Source organism: Acipenser ruthenus, chromosome 30, assembly GCF_902713425.1.
Source record: "Acipenser ruthenus chromosome 30, fAciRut3.2 maternal haplotype, whole genome shotgun sequence".
In the NCBI taxonomy this organism is placed as follows: Eukaryota; Metazoa; Chordata; class Actinopteri; order Acipenseriformes; family Acipenseridae; genus Acipenser; species Acipenser ruthenus.
Window position 1 is genome coordinate 2,276,178 of NC_081218.1, and position 17,361 is coordinate 2,293,538.

The 17,361-nt window shown below is 39.9% G+C and overlaps 1 protein-coding gene across 1 annotated transcript in view; it reads left to right on the forward strand.

The window, feature by feature from the left end:
* Window positions 1-566: 566 nt before the first annotated feature.
* LOC117394490 (RNA-binding protein Nova-1-like) overlaps window positions 567-17,361 on the forward strand; it is a 40,755-nt gene continuing 23,960 nt past the window's right edge. The window contains exons 1-2 of the mRNA XM_033992831.3: window positions 567-1,493; window positions 8,577-8,720. Coding sequence (XP_033848722.1) covers window positions 1,331-1,493; window positions 8,577-8,720 — 307 coding nt within the window. The 5' untranslated portion in view covers window positions 567-1,330. The remainder of the gene's footprint in view (window positions 1,494-8,576; window positions 8,721-17,361) is intronic.

Here is a 17,361-nt window from a genome sequence, read left to right on the forward strand (position 1 = left end):
GTACGATGTACTGAGCTTGACCCTTAAAGTTCTTTTTAAAAAAAAAATATATTTTTTTTTTCACAATTCAGCAAATGTATGTGATTTTAACTGATGAGGAACAAGTTGGGTTATCTAAAATTGTAAACATATACACCTTGACTTGTTCGTAGTGATTTCTGATGTAGTCCATCACAGCATTGGCAGCGTACCATTTTCTGACGGGTAAGCATACCACATTTTGACGATCTACCACTTTCTGACCCTACACCGGGTAGAATAAATAAATTAACTTGGCAATACTAACTAAACGTCAGTTTTAACTACTGCTAAGCTATTTCCTGAATGAAAGTGCATTGTACAAGAAAATTAATTACACTCCCAAGACACGCACAGAGGTGTCTTGCTGTGTGTTTATTTCAGATTGATTTTTTTTTTTTTTGTTTCCCCCCGTCATGTGATCTAAGATAATTAAACCACCACTCTGGCCAATGATTGTCAATTCTGACCAATCGCGGCCCGGCAGGGGCGTCCTCTGCTTCTCTGATCGTGATGCATTCGTATTCCCATGACGTCACCGTGTACCCTGCGCCTCTGAAAACAGTCCACGGATGCTGTGGACAAGGACGAAGCATCCTTTGTAGTGCCGTGTGTCGCCAGAACAATCCGGGACATCTTCCCAAATACATTTTTTTCCCCCAGATTTTCCGCATCTTTTCCCGTCCAGACCTTCCTCAACACATCCCTGTTGTTTTTTTTTTTTTTTTTTAAAAACTCCAAGTAATTTTGAGATTTAAGCGAGCGTCGACGGCAAAAAAAAAAAACACACAAGAAAATATCCACTTTTGTTTCATGTGTTGCTATTGTGATTCTTTTCGTGAACCGCTTCACCATTTACATCGTATTTATTTATTTTTGTTCTTGAATCCCAAATAAGCATTGCGTCTTTTTGGTGGAACCATAATTTTTTTGGGGGTGGTGGATTGCGTTATATATATTAAAAAAATCTATGTGTTATTTTATTTATTATATAAGAATAATCGTTTACGTGCAGGAAAGGAAACCACTAGCTTTCTGTGACGTTCATTCAAGACAAGGAGCAAATTTGCTTGCAAATTCTGTCAGCCGTCTGTATAGTGACGGTTTATTTTTTGCGTTTAATTTTTTTTTTTTAATAAATAAACAGGACAGTTTTAAGAAGATAAAGGACGTGTTTTGGGTGTGGGGGCGGGGGGGGGGGGTTGTGTTTCGAAACGCGTGTCTTCTTTTTTTTTGTTGTTGTTTAAAACCCTGTGCACATCAGCGGTCTGCTTTATAATATTTCTGGGACGTGGTCTCAGGCGAAGCTAGCATGAAAATGATGACTGGGGGAGCAGTGCACCAAAACGGGATATTTTCCAATGCGCACCATCACAACCAGCAACCACACATGGAGTCGGACCCTCCGGACTCTCGCAAGAGACCGCTGGAGACCCCGACTGAAGCGAGCAGCACCAAGCGGACCAACACCGGAGGTAAGAGGTGGGGAGAGCGGGCTCGCCAAAGCACGGGGCTCTCTCTTGACATGAGTGCTGTTGCATGATGCTCAGGTGCAAATATATCATATCTTGGTACCAAACCAAACCACTACTGTTATTTTACTCGGTCCCCACATCCCGTTTATATATACGGATTTATCATGAAATACATCATAACGCGCATATTATTATTATTATTATTATTATTATTATTATTATTATTATTATTATTATTATTATTATTATTATAACGGGTCGTTTATAAATTATAAAGCATTTAAGTGCACGCATCCTGTATATCTGCCGCGTTGCATATGAGTCATAAGCGGAGACCCCAAAATCCAATAAAATGGACAGCTGAAGATGTTAAAGGTAAGAACGATAGTCACCGAAACGCAGAGTTAAGGTTGCAATAGAAGACCTTACTAAATATAATGTTATGAAAACATGCGCTGCAGTTTTATACTAGAAATCTGAGCTGTCGAAACCAAACCAGCAATGGCAGCGCAGGTTATTGCATTAAAGAAAATCTCTAGGAGTTCTTAATTGTCTGTTTAATTTAACGTGTGACGCAATAAGGAGACGGGTTGGTTATTTTGATGTATAATAAATAAACTGACATGTGGTGACATCTCAGTGCTTTCACGTTCTGTGTCACCAGACACACTCGCATGCCCCTTTTCAATACGTGATAATGCTCGCATGTTTTTATATATATATATATATATATATATATATATATATATATATATATATATATATATATATATATATATATATAATTTTTGTTATACAGTTTAGGGCTATATATATATAGAGAGAGAGAAATATGAAGTGCGGAGATAAATCCATGGGTTGGGTACAAGCATTCTCAATCAGAATTATTATTATTATTATTATTATTATTATTATTATTATTATTATTATTATTATTATTATTATATTAATCATAACAAAAATGTAAACATTATCGAATGGAATTGCACTTTATATCTACATAGAAATTGCATAATAATGTTAAATATATCTACATGCATGGAAAATGCAGTATTTACTACTGCATTATAAGCCAAATCAGCCTTCAATAAATATATGTCTGGATGGATTAGGAAACAAAGTAGACAGATATATAACTAAAGTGAGAAGCTGTCAGCCTTCGCCAATACTGCCAACACGAAAGAAAGAAAGAAAGAAAGAAAGAAAGAAAGAAAGAAAGAAAGAAAGCGTTTCACGCTAGCCGTTCTGTCTCATCACTGACCATCCGTGAACTCCAGAGAGCAGGACTCGCTGGCTTTCCAGTTTGTTTCACATGTCCTTAAATATAGTTTCCGCTGCACACAAGTGGCCCTCCCTGCTTTATTTTTTCTTGCTGCTACCTCCAGCGTCAGGAGGTTATGTGAAAGTCACACGTAAGAAATGTCAACCCAATTAAAATAAAAAAGATGTTTTACTTTTGTGTTATTACATTTTACAGGAAGCTTATGTTAAAGTGATATTTTCAGCATGGGTTTAGGAGAGAGAGAGAGAGAGAGATTCCATTAGTATGTGAAAATAAAAATAAAAAACTGTGTGGTACTATTCTACCAATGGCATACCATCATAGCTTCCCTTGCTCCACCATCTATAACACACAACCATTGCTTAGCCATTGCAGTCTCACTGCTGCGTTGTCAATGAGGATAACGGAAATCATCTCGGATATACAGTGTGGCGATACGATTCCTACCCTCCACCCCTGTATAAATATTAACACACTGCGTCAAAAAGTGCATCACTGGGCTGATCGGTAAGCACAGGGCAGTGTGTGACGAAAGACTGGTTCGGTTGCAGGTAATCAGTGGTCATGCATAGCGAATACGAGCAGCGGGTTTGCAGGAGAGGTGAGCTGGGAGCAGCACTGATGAATATGGATTTTTTCGTGGCTTTAGACTCCCAGGCCAGCCCACGATCAAAGCAGGGATTTCACTCTACTGCAGGCCTTGGTTGTAAGCCATCTGCACGGAGCGATTCTGACCTTCTGACATTCCCTGGACCAGGCGGTCGAAGTGCGCTTTTAAAACGAATTGGATCAATCAGTTAGGCTATATTATTGCAGTTACTTCACTGACATCGAACTGCAATCCAGCTGCTTGGCCTAAATATGCTATGGATGTTAAATAATGAATTTATATATATATATAGCTGTCTGTCTGTACGTCAGTCTTAAACCGTCAGTCTAAATCAATCTATCCATCCGTCACTCTGTCAGCTATGCATCTGTCAATCAAACAGCCATCTGTTGTATCTGTCTCAGTGTTTTTTTTTTTTGATGTGCTTGTCAGATCAATATCTATCTGTCGAGCATGCATATGTAGAATAAAAGAGAGAGAAAACCATTGCTAAAATAGGTGTTAACTTTAGTGTTTGCACAGTAGTAAGTTCACAGCAGGAATGCTATATCTTCAATATTTTTCAATCTATTCTATCTATGCATAAATATTGCAAACATCTTGGGCGCATTAATGTTTAAGTAGTTTACATACAACAACATTACAGTTTGACATATAATGTATTATAATATAATACAGTATCCAAACAAATATTGCTTGAAATGTATTTGGAGACTAAAAATACCCTTTTAAAATCTTATTACTTCCACTAACAGCTTTATTCTTAAATGACTGGCTGACCATATTTAGCTTTTTTTAAATACAAGTGCATAGCAGAGGCTGTCAAATCTCCAGTGCATAATAATAATAATACAATTAATAACAATATGAATATTAATAATGATATGAATATTTATACGTGTTTTAAATGCTAAAACTGTTACGCTGTATAGTCATGAGGTTCAAATTGAATGTTATAGAGACCACATAATAATAATAATAATAATAATAATAATAATAATAATAATATTCCTAGCCGCAGACCCCTCTGTTCTTTTTTTGAAAGTCATTCAGAAGGTAATTACCCTTGGCCAGGGTGTGTGATTAATCACTGCAGTATATTAATATAAAACTAGCTGGCAGGTTTGGCACTGGAGAGGACTGTGGAGCGGTCTGAGTACTGCAGCAACGTCCTTCACAGTGAGTGATACAACATAATATAATGTACTGTGATATTATATTGCTGTATGTTATTACTGGGACAAATATTCAAACACAGCTCGATTCTTTTTTTTTTCCTATATCAGAAATATTCCGGGGTTCCGTTCTACTTGTGAGATGTCTTGCTCATTACAATATTTTGCATATTTTTAAAACAGGAGATGATTATCTATTCGGGAATACCAGGATATTTACTAACGGTCTAAGTAAGGACAAATGGGGATTACAGTCCCCACCCCTAGTGTTGCTGTGAATCGTTGGTTGTTGGCATAATTTGTGCCGATACTGTATATGCAAGCAATAAGGCACTTCACTAGGCGAAGCCAAGTGAGATTAGAGTATATCACACACCCTGAAGTGATTTATTGCGCTTATAAAATGGGTTAGTTAACTAAATTGAAAAAAAAAAGTTTTTTTAATTAACAAAAAAAGTTGAGCAAAGAAAAAAACAGTTCCATATACAGTAAAAATAGCGGTGTTTCAGGACGGAGGGGTTTCATGACAGTGGTGTTTCAGGACGGCAGGGTTTCATGACAGTGGTGTTTCAGGACGGAGGTGTTTCAGGACGGCACGGTTTCAGGACAGTGGTGTTTCAGGACGGCATGGTTTCAGGACGGAGGTGTTTCAGGACGGCACGGTTTCAGGACAGTGGTGTTTCAGGACGGCATGGTTTCAGGACGGAGGGGTTTCAGGACGGCACGGTTTCAGGACAGTGGTGTTTCAGGACGGCATGGTTTCAGGACAGTGGTGTTTCAGGACAGCACGGTTTCATGACAGTGGTGTTTCAGGACGGCAGGGTTTCATGACAGTGGTGTTTCAGGACGGCAGGGTTTCATGACAGTGGTGTTTCAGGACGGCAGGGTTTCAGGACGGAGGTGTTTCAGGACGGCACGGTTTCAGGACAGTGGTGTTTCAGGACGGCATGGTTTCAGGACGGAGGTGTTTCAGGACAGCACGGTTTCAGGACAGTGGTGTTTCAGGACGGCATGGTTTCAGGACGGAGGGGTTTCAGGACGGCACGGTTTCAGGACAGTGGTGTTTCAGGACGGCACGGTTTCAGGACAGTGGTGTTTCAGGACGGCACGGTTTCAGGACAGTGGTGTTTCAGGATGGAGGGGTTTCAGGACAGCACGGTTTCATGACAGTGGTGTTTCAGGACGGCACGGTTTCAGGACAGTGGTGTTTCAGGATGGAGGGGTTTCAGGACAGCACGGTTTCATGACAGTGGTGTTTCAGGATGGAGGGGTTTCAGGACAGTGGTGTTTCAGGACGGCAGGGTTTCATGACAGTGGTGTTTCAGGACGGCAGGGTTTCATGACAGTGGTGTTTCAGGACGGCAGGGTTTCAGGACAGTGGTGTTTCAGGACGGCATGGTTTCAGGACAGTGGTGTTTCAGGACGGCATGGTTTCAGGACAGTGGTGTTTCAGGACGGCATGGTTTCAGGACAGTGGTGTTTCAGGACGGCATGGTTTCAGGACAGTGGTGTTTCAGGACGGCATGGTTTCATGACAGTGGTGTTTCAGGATGGAGGGGTTTCATGACAGTGGTGTTTCAGGACGGCACGGTTTCAGGACCACGTTTAATGAGATTAAAACAAGTTGAATGGTTTAATGAAAGATTAAAAAGTACTCAGAGAACATAATCCCTCCACTCTGCACTCCCCAACTGCACATGTGCCAAAGCAATGCTACGTTCAGCTGGGTTCCTGTGTGCAAAACAATCCCACTTCGCTTCTCTTGTCCTGCAACGGTACAAGAGAGACCCACGTTGTTTGAACAAGCTGTTGATAGGCACATGCTACGGGTAGAGGTGGTTCAAATTTGACATCATGTTTTTTTGTGAGGAGTGGCTTAGATGAATAGCATGTTTCCTGGACCTTGCCAAAATAGTAAGCCAAGATATCAACGACGTAAGAGGTCAAAATGAACCACATGAGCTAGAATGACCCTGTATAGATCAGCCTTATAAAAGTTTCCTATAGTAAAATCAGAGCAAAGTGTGATAAAACGCAGTGAAAGCATGGTAAATCATAGGCAAGCATTGTAAAGCACAAAGAGGTCTGGTAAAGCATAGGGAAGCATTGTAAAGCACAGAGAGGTCTGGTAAAGCATAGGCAAGCATTGTAAAGCACAAAGAGGTCTGGTAAAGCATAGGGAAGCATTGTAAAGCACAGAGAGGTCTGGTAAAGCATAGGCAAGCATTGTAAAGCACAGAGAGGTGTGGTAAAGCATAGGCAAGCATTGTAAAGCACAGAGAGGTGTGGTAAAGCATAGGGAAGCATTGTAAAGCACAGAGAGGTCTGGTAAAGCATAGGGAAGCATTGTAAAGCACAGAGAGGGATGGTAAAGCGTATTAAAATATAAAACATGGCAAACCATGGTAGACTATGGTAAATGCATGGGGGGAAAAGCATGGGGAAAACTGTAAAATTACCATGCATAAATGCCCTTTTATAAAGGAGCGCCCCACATATTTATAATATTTAAGGATTTCAAATGGTATTACTTCATATATTTCCTAAACGTTTAATCCTATTGAAAAATAAAGGGCGTAGCCCCCTTCTTTAGTTATAATAATAATAATAATAATAATAATAATAATAATAATAATAATAATAATAATAATAATAATTATTATTATTATTTATTTCTTAGCAGACGCCCTTATCCAGGGCGACTTACAGTCGTAAACAAAAATACATTTCAAGAATCACAGTACAAGTAATAATACAATTAAGAGCAAGATAAATACAATGACTTTGGTTCTAGCAAGTACAAGTATGACAAAATACGATTCAATAATGGAGCAGATAACAGTGTCACTGATAGTTACATCAGGATATAATTAAATACAAAACACTACAGATTAAATAACACTTGTGACAGATTACAGTACTCAAGTACAGGATTAAATGCAGTAAAACGGGGCAGATAAGAGCAAGTAAAGCGCATTTAAGGAAGAGTGATAAGTGTCCAGAGGGAAAAAAAGAGGAGTTTTTTTGTGTATACCAGAGACACAGTATTTGAGAAACCAATACGAGGGATTGTTTTAGAGGAACGCAGTCATTTTGACGGCATTAAAAAAAAAAAAAAAAGTAAATTTGGGTGATCCTTCCATAGGAAGTTATTTCTGGACAGTTTCATGCAGGTTGTTACTTAAGCAGCCTAGTTCTTCTTTCACCTTGAGGAATCGTATCCTTCGGTAAGCGATGCCCCATTTCCTTCCTCGCTGTGGCCTGTGTGTTCTAATTGCTGCATGCTGCACCGCACACGGTCTGGGGAAGAATTTGGGTCAGATTATTTTAACACAGGGAGGAAATCGCTGTTTTTAGCTAGGTTATGAAATCCCTTCGGTCTGCCATTATTATTTTTAAACCTTTCTACCGCAGTAGTGTTTTTATGATCATCTGTTAGCATGCAATACATTAAATCAACGCATACATCAATGAGCTGCAGCATCAGCAAGTGGTTAAAATGACAGGGTGGAGTTAAAGTTTAAATAAATATATAGTGACGATATAAAAGAAAAATACATTTGAGTAGCTCACATTTAAATCACATTCTATAGCCCTAAAATAAGAGCAGGCTGTTATTCCATACTTCTGTGAATTCTAAGCATTTTGGAAACATTCTGTTTTCGAAACAGTGTCTGATCTCAATATGCTCCGTGCTCAGTATTAATCCAGCTGGGAATTTATCTAGCCATTTATCACTGCTATGTTTAACAAAAGTACAGTGAAATGAGATGAATGAAAAAAACAGGTTTCTAGAAGTTTCAGAATAATCGGACGAGTCCATATGCTGTTTAGCAACTGTACTGGCTCATAGATTGAGCTGATTAGCAGTATAGGAGAAATCTCTGTGGTCAGAATTCTAGTACTGCTTATCCTGTGTGCAGATGCCTGCTCAGCTTTGATTTCCTCGCCTGCCCCCCCTCCCCTGACTCTCTCTCTCTCTCTCTCTCTCTCTCTTGGTTTCTCCCATTCTCCAGAGGAGGGTGAATACTTCTTGAAAGTGCTGATCCCCAGCTACGCGGCCGGGTCCATTATCGGCAAGGGGGGGCAGACCATCGTCCAGCTACAGAAGGAGACAGGAGCCACCATCAAGCTCTCCAAATCCAAGGACTTCTACCCAGGTAAGAGAGACTCCCACTGCATAGCACTTTGATCCATTCCTGGTTTCACTTTGAGTTTAATAATAACACACACCTGAGCTTGTTACCTAAATACACTGGGGCTAACCAAGCTGGTATAGTCCTCATTTGAGGACAGGCTACTTCGTAATTTTTCAGAGCATTTTTAACTGTCATCTACCTGTTATTTTAATTTTCTCTTGAACTATATTGTTATGATAGCTTACTCTAATTTTGTTAACCGCAAAATTTAAGTCTAATTGTAACTGTTGATTCTGATGTGTCAAATTACATAAATACAGCTTGTGTTCTGATTCTTTCAAAGAAAAATGTATTTGGTACTTGAATGGGTTAAACACAACCTCAGTTTGCTGGATTTTTACTGGATTTGCTTTGACCAGACTGTAGTCTTCTGAAACCCATTAAGAGACTTGTTTGAGATACGCCAGTCAAGAGAGCCATATTGTGGGGATCAGAGAGACACATTATTATTATTATTATTATTTATTTCTTAGCAGACGCCCTCATCCAGGGCGACTTACAATTGTTACAAGATATCACATTATACATTATTTCACATTATACAGATATCACATTATTTTTACATACAATTACCCATTTATACAGTTGGGTTTTTACTGGAGCAATCTAGGTAAAGTACCTTGCTCAAAGGTACAACAGCAGTGCCCCCCACTGGGAATTGAACCCACAACCCTCCAGTCAAGAGTCCAGAGCCCTAACCACTACTCCACACATACTGTCGGGCTAGGGTTACCAGATTTACAGAGTGAAAGACAGGGACGTTTTTATTTTCTTCAATTCATGGACGCTGTAGCAACTCTAAAGCAGATAAAATAACTGTATATAATAACACAATCAATGAGAGCGTGTTTCTCACGCACTATCAACTTGATTAGAGGTAGCCACCGAACACTTACAAACATACAATTCGTCCTTTTTATCTGACCAAAACATGTTAAATGTACAAACCGTCGAGTTAGGAAAAAAAAAAAAATTGATCAGCTATTACCACGTTACTATTTAAACATGTGATCATATACATGAAAAAATGTGACTGCAATAGCAATGCTGTTTTTTTTTTGTAGTGACGTTATACCGTGAATGGTGGCATGCTGGGTTTGTTTTTTTGCATTCAATTTTAATTTTGTGTTTGTTACGTCTCCCGCTGCATCGTGGGAGAATGCGTAAGCTTTATCTTAATCCCGTGTGTTTAATACCCAGACGAGGCCTCTGGGAATTACAAACATTACTGATTTCTCCCGTCCTAAACTGCTTACCTCTTAAGCTTTTTGACCGAAAGATTAAAATCTGTAATATTTTATAGAACTTGTGGACCTAAATTCGTTTTATAATTTTTTGTTGTTACAAAAACAAAAAAACACACACAAAATTAAATGAGCACACAAATTTAAGTTAATCAGATTACAAGAAACAATTTAGGAGCAGCGGCCAAAACAAAACCGTGTCTGAACTACATTGTCAATTCTTTATCTGAACTCCTTTAAAGGCATCAAGACAGTACGCTTCAGTTCTTCCTGAAGTTTATTCTAAGACGATGTAGCTACAAAGCTGAATGCCTTTTTTCCAAATTGCATACGAGCCCTAGGCACTGAAAAAACAGACTGAGATCTAAGATTATCAGTACTGCTCGAGGTAATCATCCATTTATTAAGATCAGTTATTAAGATAAGTTTACTTTTGCATTGGTTTTTAGAGTCACCTTGTATAGCTTTTTAAAAAGTATAAAGCTCTCTGTGGCCTCGATAGAGTGCGGCTCTCAGTAATCTGTAAGCACATCAGGTATACCAGAATACAACTGGTAACCTGCACCCCCCCCATGCAACACACTGCCCCCAGTGGATATAATAAATATCACATTGGTCTAATGTGGTATTTCTTACTGATATTTAGTTGTATAACAAAATGGGCTTGCAAGGTTTGTAAAGCGCCATATCAGAAAGCATTGCCGTTAACGAAATCGACACTTGATAGCCAGCTGCCCAGCCCCCATCCTTCCTGTCAACGTCGATTAAATGATTGACAGCTCCTTAAATCAGGAAGACTTGAGAGCGTCCTGCTATTGATATTGAGTGTGTGCGTGTGCCTGAGCGTGTAAGAAAACTGATCAAAAAGCCATGGTTAGTACGCCTTTAATTTAGAAATACTGTATTTAGCGGCCCACATTTTGACTTGAAGTATTTTTTGTGGCATTGAGCTGATTAAGTTTCTAAATTCAACTCCCTTGAGGTTTTTAAGAGTCATGGATGATACAGCACTCCTTTAAGTATAGATTCACGGAGCAGGTAGAAATCAGGGTGTGGGCGATAGCTGAACATGAGATAAAAGATAAAGCCTATTCTCCTGTGACTCGGCTCTCTGCCGGTACTGCAATGCAGAGCACAATTATGCTACAGTCGCCCTGAGGAACAGTGTCATAATTGGTTTTAAAAAAAATAAATTATAATAGTGCCTAAAATAAACTGCCATCTAAATGCAATACAATAGCAATCTGTTTATTAATAACCTTGACAAAGGTTGACGTCTGTTATATCCATTTTAATAAATTTGTTTTGAAGCACAGTGGGAGTTTTTTTTAGAGCTATGCAGCATTGTGCATGTTTATTAGAAAACTGCAAGATTTGTCAATTGTGTCCTTTATATACCTACCTGCATGAAAACCTCTGAGGTGTGAGAATTTCAATTTACCGCTCAGTGATCTAGAAACAGCAGGCACTCGTGTGAAAATGTTAGACCACTTTGTGTTTTAATCAGGCACTTAAACAACTTCTAAAAAGTCTCCTGCATTTTACCATGTGTGGCTATGTGTTCCTTTTCGCTTACTATTTTAAATAAATTGCATTTGTGGACTAGTTAAATTACACAATCACTAATTTGCCTATGGTTTGATTTCAAACGCACAACAAATCAAAACAAACAGAAGCAATGGAGTGTTGCAATACATGTGCACACTGCTGTACAAACAGCTCCATCTGTAGCATTTAACACATGTTAGGGTAGTGCTGGGATTTGAATATATACGAACGAACGCTGCTTATAACACACTGGCAAATATGATTTGTATTCTTTCAGACTGCAGAATGTATAAATGAATCTAAAGAAGTAAAATCACACACATTCTACTGTGCAGAAGTGTTTCTCTGCTTTCTTTAATAGGGAATCTGATGTGGTGCCACCAGGTGTATTTTACTCCTGAGAGATCTTGTTTTACAGTCATTAAGTACGAATTCTGTTTTGCAAATTTATTCCCAGCAGCATGTGGTTCAGATATAAACAGTACCGGAAGAGAAACGGCTACGAATTAAGCTAATCCACTGTAGCATTATATAATTATGTTCTTATATTAAAAACCGTATGCATTTCTAACAGTGATCGATGTAAGTGAACTAATGCAGTATCATGATATGGACTACTGCAATATAATATAATTCATTATGTATCTATGTTTTATACAGCATTTGAAATGTAGTTTCAAGTAAAACTATATATTAATGCAGCATAACACAGTAGTCGTTTTTTTTTTTTGTCTTGTGTACTGTAATTGATTTATGTGTGGGACTCTGTCAAAGCTAGTATTTTTCTTTTGGTGCTAAACACTAACAAAGACTTTTTCCAGCTGCAAGCTACGCAATGTGTTTGTAGTCTCCGTCTTTTTTTTTTTATTCCGAGCGTTTCTTGTTCTCCTGATGCAAGCTGCCTCGAATCAATCAGACAATCGAGCAATCGGTCCTTCAGCGTTCGTGAGAGCGAGCGTGCATTTTAATAACAGAAGCCCCCCTGAAGGTTCTGATGGAACTCATAAATACAGGGCGTGTGATTGGTAGAGGAAAAGAAACAGTTAGTGGAACAATGGGGTGAGGTCCTGTACTCTCACTGACAATGGAGTCTTTGACATTGTGACCTCATCGTTGTGGAGGGGGGTACCATCTGCAGTGAGTGAGAGGGGTGGTTCTATAGACAGCCCACCTAACATTATCAATCTTAAAGCCATCCACAATGCATTTACTGCACACTGTTAAAGTGGTTTCATTGCATTTACTCATTGTACTTCTGTTGTTAAGATAACTAGTGAATATTTCATCCATATCTTTAAGACTCGCAACTTATTGCCCAGTGAAAAATTAGCACCAAACATGAGATAATTATGCTCTACATGCATATGAAATATGAGCTCCAAGGGCAGTATAATTATAGATACACACATGCATGGCATATCTATTGTCTGTTTATTAAAACACGCAACACAATTTCAGTAAATGGTTAATTGAATGTGAATTAAATTCTTATTTATGCCACTCAAAATAAAGCCTTACCAAAAAAAATGTGTCAATAAAAACCTTGATTAAAAATGTATACTAAAATGTTGATTTGTAAGATGATAAAATAGCAATGAAAGGTACATTTATTTTGCATGAAGTATTGAATATAGCTGGAAACATAATAAAAAATATTATATTGAAAATGTTTTCAATTTATTTTCATTGCTTTACGTAGGGGGCATTTGCGTCTTCCATGTGTCCCCATATATATATATATGTATATATATATAAAGACTAGAAGAGGGGTTTTTTTTGTATCTGTCCCCATGTGAGGTCGCCATGGGTTCAGCCAGCACCCCAAATGAGCTGTTTAAATAAAAACAGCTTAAAACCATCTTACAGTAATGGGTCATCTTTCTGACAGCATGCATGCTGCTGGGGCATTTTGAGATGGGCTGAGAAGGGACTGAAGGAGGAGCATTACCTTACAGGAGACAAAGCCAGCATTGTGAGGCTGTGTGTTCGCTCGCCCTTGGGGGGGCCCTTATCAAAGTGACAGCAAGATGACCGGGAGCCCTTCAGGCAGCACGAAGCGAGCGAGAGTGTGTGATCAAGCTCAGCATTGGAGGGGGGCTTGGTGCAGATTGTTGTGCAAGAGGCTGAATACAGAATCAGAGAACTGTGCAGTAAAAAAAAAAACACAATGCGTGTCACCGCTAGACTGCAACGGGATTGTATTTGAGATTTTGCAGTTTTCCATGACACCTTGCGCACAAGGAATAAACAGCAGGTGCTGTGCAGGGAGCGAAACGCTACAGCAAAATAAGGTATCAGACTTTCATGGTTCATTAAGTTCTTACATTAGGCAACAATATCTTTTTGAATTAGATTTTTGACCTGTCAAAACTCCTTCTGTATTTATCCCAGAGGGACCTCGAAACCAGAACTCAGCCACACGTAAAGGAGTCAGGGTCTAAAGCGACAGCAGTGGCAGGATGCACAGAAAGCATTACCGTAATCTTTTCAGGTCTAGAGAACAGACTACAGACTTTCAGCTTAATACATTAGCGATCATTAACGACAGTGCCTCACATACTTACACGCTGTTGACGTGGCAGGTCTTTCGAATCCCGTGTCCAGCATCTGGATCCCAATTAATCGATACAAATCATTTTGCAATAGTCAAACCCCCCACCCCCACCCCCATCCCCATCCTCATCCCCATCCCACAGTGTTTGACCCAACCCACAGCTGCCTCCCCTCTAATCCCGGTTGAATTGAGAGCCGTTTCGTTGATTAATTTCCCCAAAGGCTGCCAAAGCCCTCAGCTGTCGGAGCGGCTCCTCCAGCACAGTCTGCGTCTCTCTTTAATTAGGGCAGGATCAGGGTGGGCTTTCTAATTAACTCTCCCTGTCAGTACGGAGAGGCACTCAGCCACTGGCACAATAGCACAGGGCACAGCATCGAGACCCCTGAAGCACAGCAGTTTGTTTGGTTTCAAAGGAGAGCCGACCGTGCTTTTAAAATCCATTACATATTATTAGCTAGTGGGACATGTTTTAATTCCTTGAAATGGAATTGGTGGCAAAAGCGATGGTGTTTGTATCTGTTCTTATAACAGAATATATGAACTTCAGGCAGCACAAACTGCAATATGATTTTGTTATAATAAGAGACATCCGACTCAAAACATATGGACTTATTATGAATCACAGCAATAGAGATTGTACTCACCAACTGCCATTAAACACGAAAAAGTGTTGTTGCTTTTTTAACTTTTGAAATGTGCCGTATGCCCTATGAATCTACAGCTATGGCCAAAAGTTAAATCAAATAATCTACTAAATGATATCGCAAAAGTCTACCGGAAGCCATAATAGTAGTACAGTAGTATTTTGTGTTAGATTTCGAAATGTCACATTTTTCATATTTTTGTCAGTTTTTTTGTTAAGTATATGGGAAAACTCCAAAGCGTTATGTAATTCAATATGTTAGGGCAGCAGTGTGGAGTAGTGATTAAGGCTCTGGACTCTTGACCGGAGGGTCGTGGGTTCAATCCCAGGTGGTGGGGGACACTGCTGCTGTACCCTTGAGCAAGGTACTTTACCTAGATTGCTCCAGTAAAAACCCAACTGTATAAGTGGGGAATTGTATGTAAAAATAATGTAATTGTATGTAAAAAATAATGTGATATCTTGTAACAATTGTAAGTCACCCTGGATAAGGGTGTCTGCTAAGAAATAAATAATAATAATAATAATAACATTATTCAGCAGGTTTCCTTCGACTTTGTGAAGCAAAATGAGTTCAGGCCTGGCCTCACTCTGCTCTCTCCTCTCTCCTCCTCCTTCGTTTCTCGAGGTTGTCTGTTACTCCGAACATGTTATCAAGGGGCCAGAGATAAAAGATCAATTCTTCTGAAAAAAAAAAAAAAAAAAAAAAAAACGCACGCTGCTTTCCTGACGTGCCTTTAGGGAATGCAGAGCAAGGAAAGGGTTTGATTCCAAAACTGACTTTCATTTGGAAACAAAACATCCTGCCCCGTGCAGCTTTGCTACCTGTTTCACTGTGCAGTCGTGAGTCTGCGTGGCTCAGTGGTACAAGAGGAGTGGGAGGCAGGGAGCGTGGTCTAGGGGTTAGAGCTGAGGTACTAGGAGGGAGGGAAGCAGTGTGGCCTAGTGGTTCGAGCTGAGGGACTAGGATGGAGGGAAGAAAGTTGACCCAGGGGGTAAGAGTCGAGGGGCTGGGGGAGGCAGTAATAAATTCACTCAGATAGAGGGCGCCGATAGATGCTAATCGTCGCAAATCGCCAGTTGACACCCTTGGAATTTCTTTCACTTGTGGAAATATTGGCAGATGTCCTCAAAGCGTCGACAGCTAACAGCGTTGATTTCCAACCTCCATACAAGGGAGCCAGTGCAAATTGGCCACTTGCTGAAATGCCTCAGTCTTCGGTTCGCAGCTGCTCTAAGATGTCTTGGTTAAAAAGACTGTTTGGAAAGCCAGGTGTTTGCCACTTTCTGATCCACGTAAAGCGAGGAATAAAGAAGTATTAATGTGTTCCTAACCGACCCCTTAAAGCTCCTCCTGGGAAAAAGACACGGTTTTGAAGAGATCAAACCAGCTATTAACACCACCATTGGATTATCCCCCCCGCCCCCCGCCCCCCCGCAATCGATCGCTTATGAATTCGAGGAACGCAAACCCAATGCTTAAAACAAACCCACAATACCAGTTTCAGTTTTTCGGTTAGCCAGCCCCACAAACCCAGCCATGCAGGACTGGATATTTCCAGCAGGTCTTCCTGTTTGAATATCCTGGACCTAAAGAAACAGCCAGGCAAAAACCCCAGAGCCGCTGTCACGACACTGCATGGGCGAAGCTGCTTCTGACTGCTTTGAATTGCATACAGTGCCTGGCCGCTTTATTAAGACCTTACTTAATATCAGGCTGGGCCACGGCTTGGTCAGATCATGCCTCAACACTACAGGACTCCACAAGGTGCTGGAAGGTGACTCCCGGGTGACGAGGGTGGGTTATTGTCTTGAAAAAATTTACTTTAAGAGCAGTACGGAAACCAGGACCAGAGGACACATTGGGAAATTCAGTGGCGATAGACTTAGGATAGAGGGACATTTCTAAACACAGAGAGTGGTGAGGGTATGGAATGGGCTGCCTAAGGCTACCTAGTCATGTTATTGTGGCAGAAACTTAAGACCGGACTTGATTAGTTTTAAGCTTTTAAAGATGTATTGATTTTAAGGTATTCTTAGTAATGTTTGTGCTTTATTTAACACAGCAAAGATATTTGGTGGTGCTATAAAGAAACGCAATCTTATAAGAAATAATAACTATTCTTATGTTTTTTAAAGTAAGAGAGAGAGAGAGAGAGAGAGAGAGAGAGAGAGAAACTGCATCTTTTCAGCTGTTTACATTCAGAAGGCCCAGTTGCCATGGTGACGGCATTATCTCAGCATTTGAAATCAAGACTGAATGAAGCTCATTGCTCCTGCTGAGTTTGTTTAAGGGGGGAGGGGCGGGGGAGCCTTTATCTAACTGAATGACATCACTAAGAAAGAATTCATTATTTCCTTCAGGTCTTTGTTGTTCTCCTTGGGAGTTCTGTGTATTGTATTACTCACTCTTAACAGTACTTAACATCTACAACTTCTAAGAAACACTGTTAAGCAGAAAAGCATTTTGTCCGTACTGAAGAAGGCCCTAGCTGAGTTTTACCTTAGATTTCTGCTTGAGAGTCTTGAATTTATTGCAACATTTATTCTGAGGCCAGGCCTGAACTCACAAGGAGGTTAAGTGACTTGCTCAGGGTCACACAATGAGGCAGT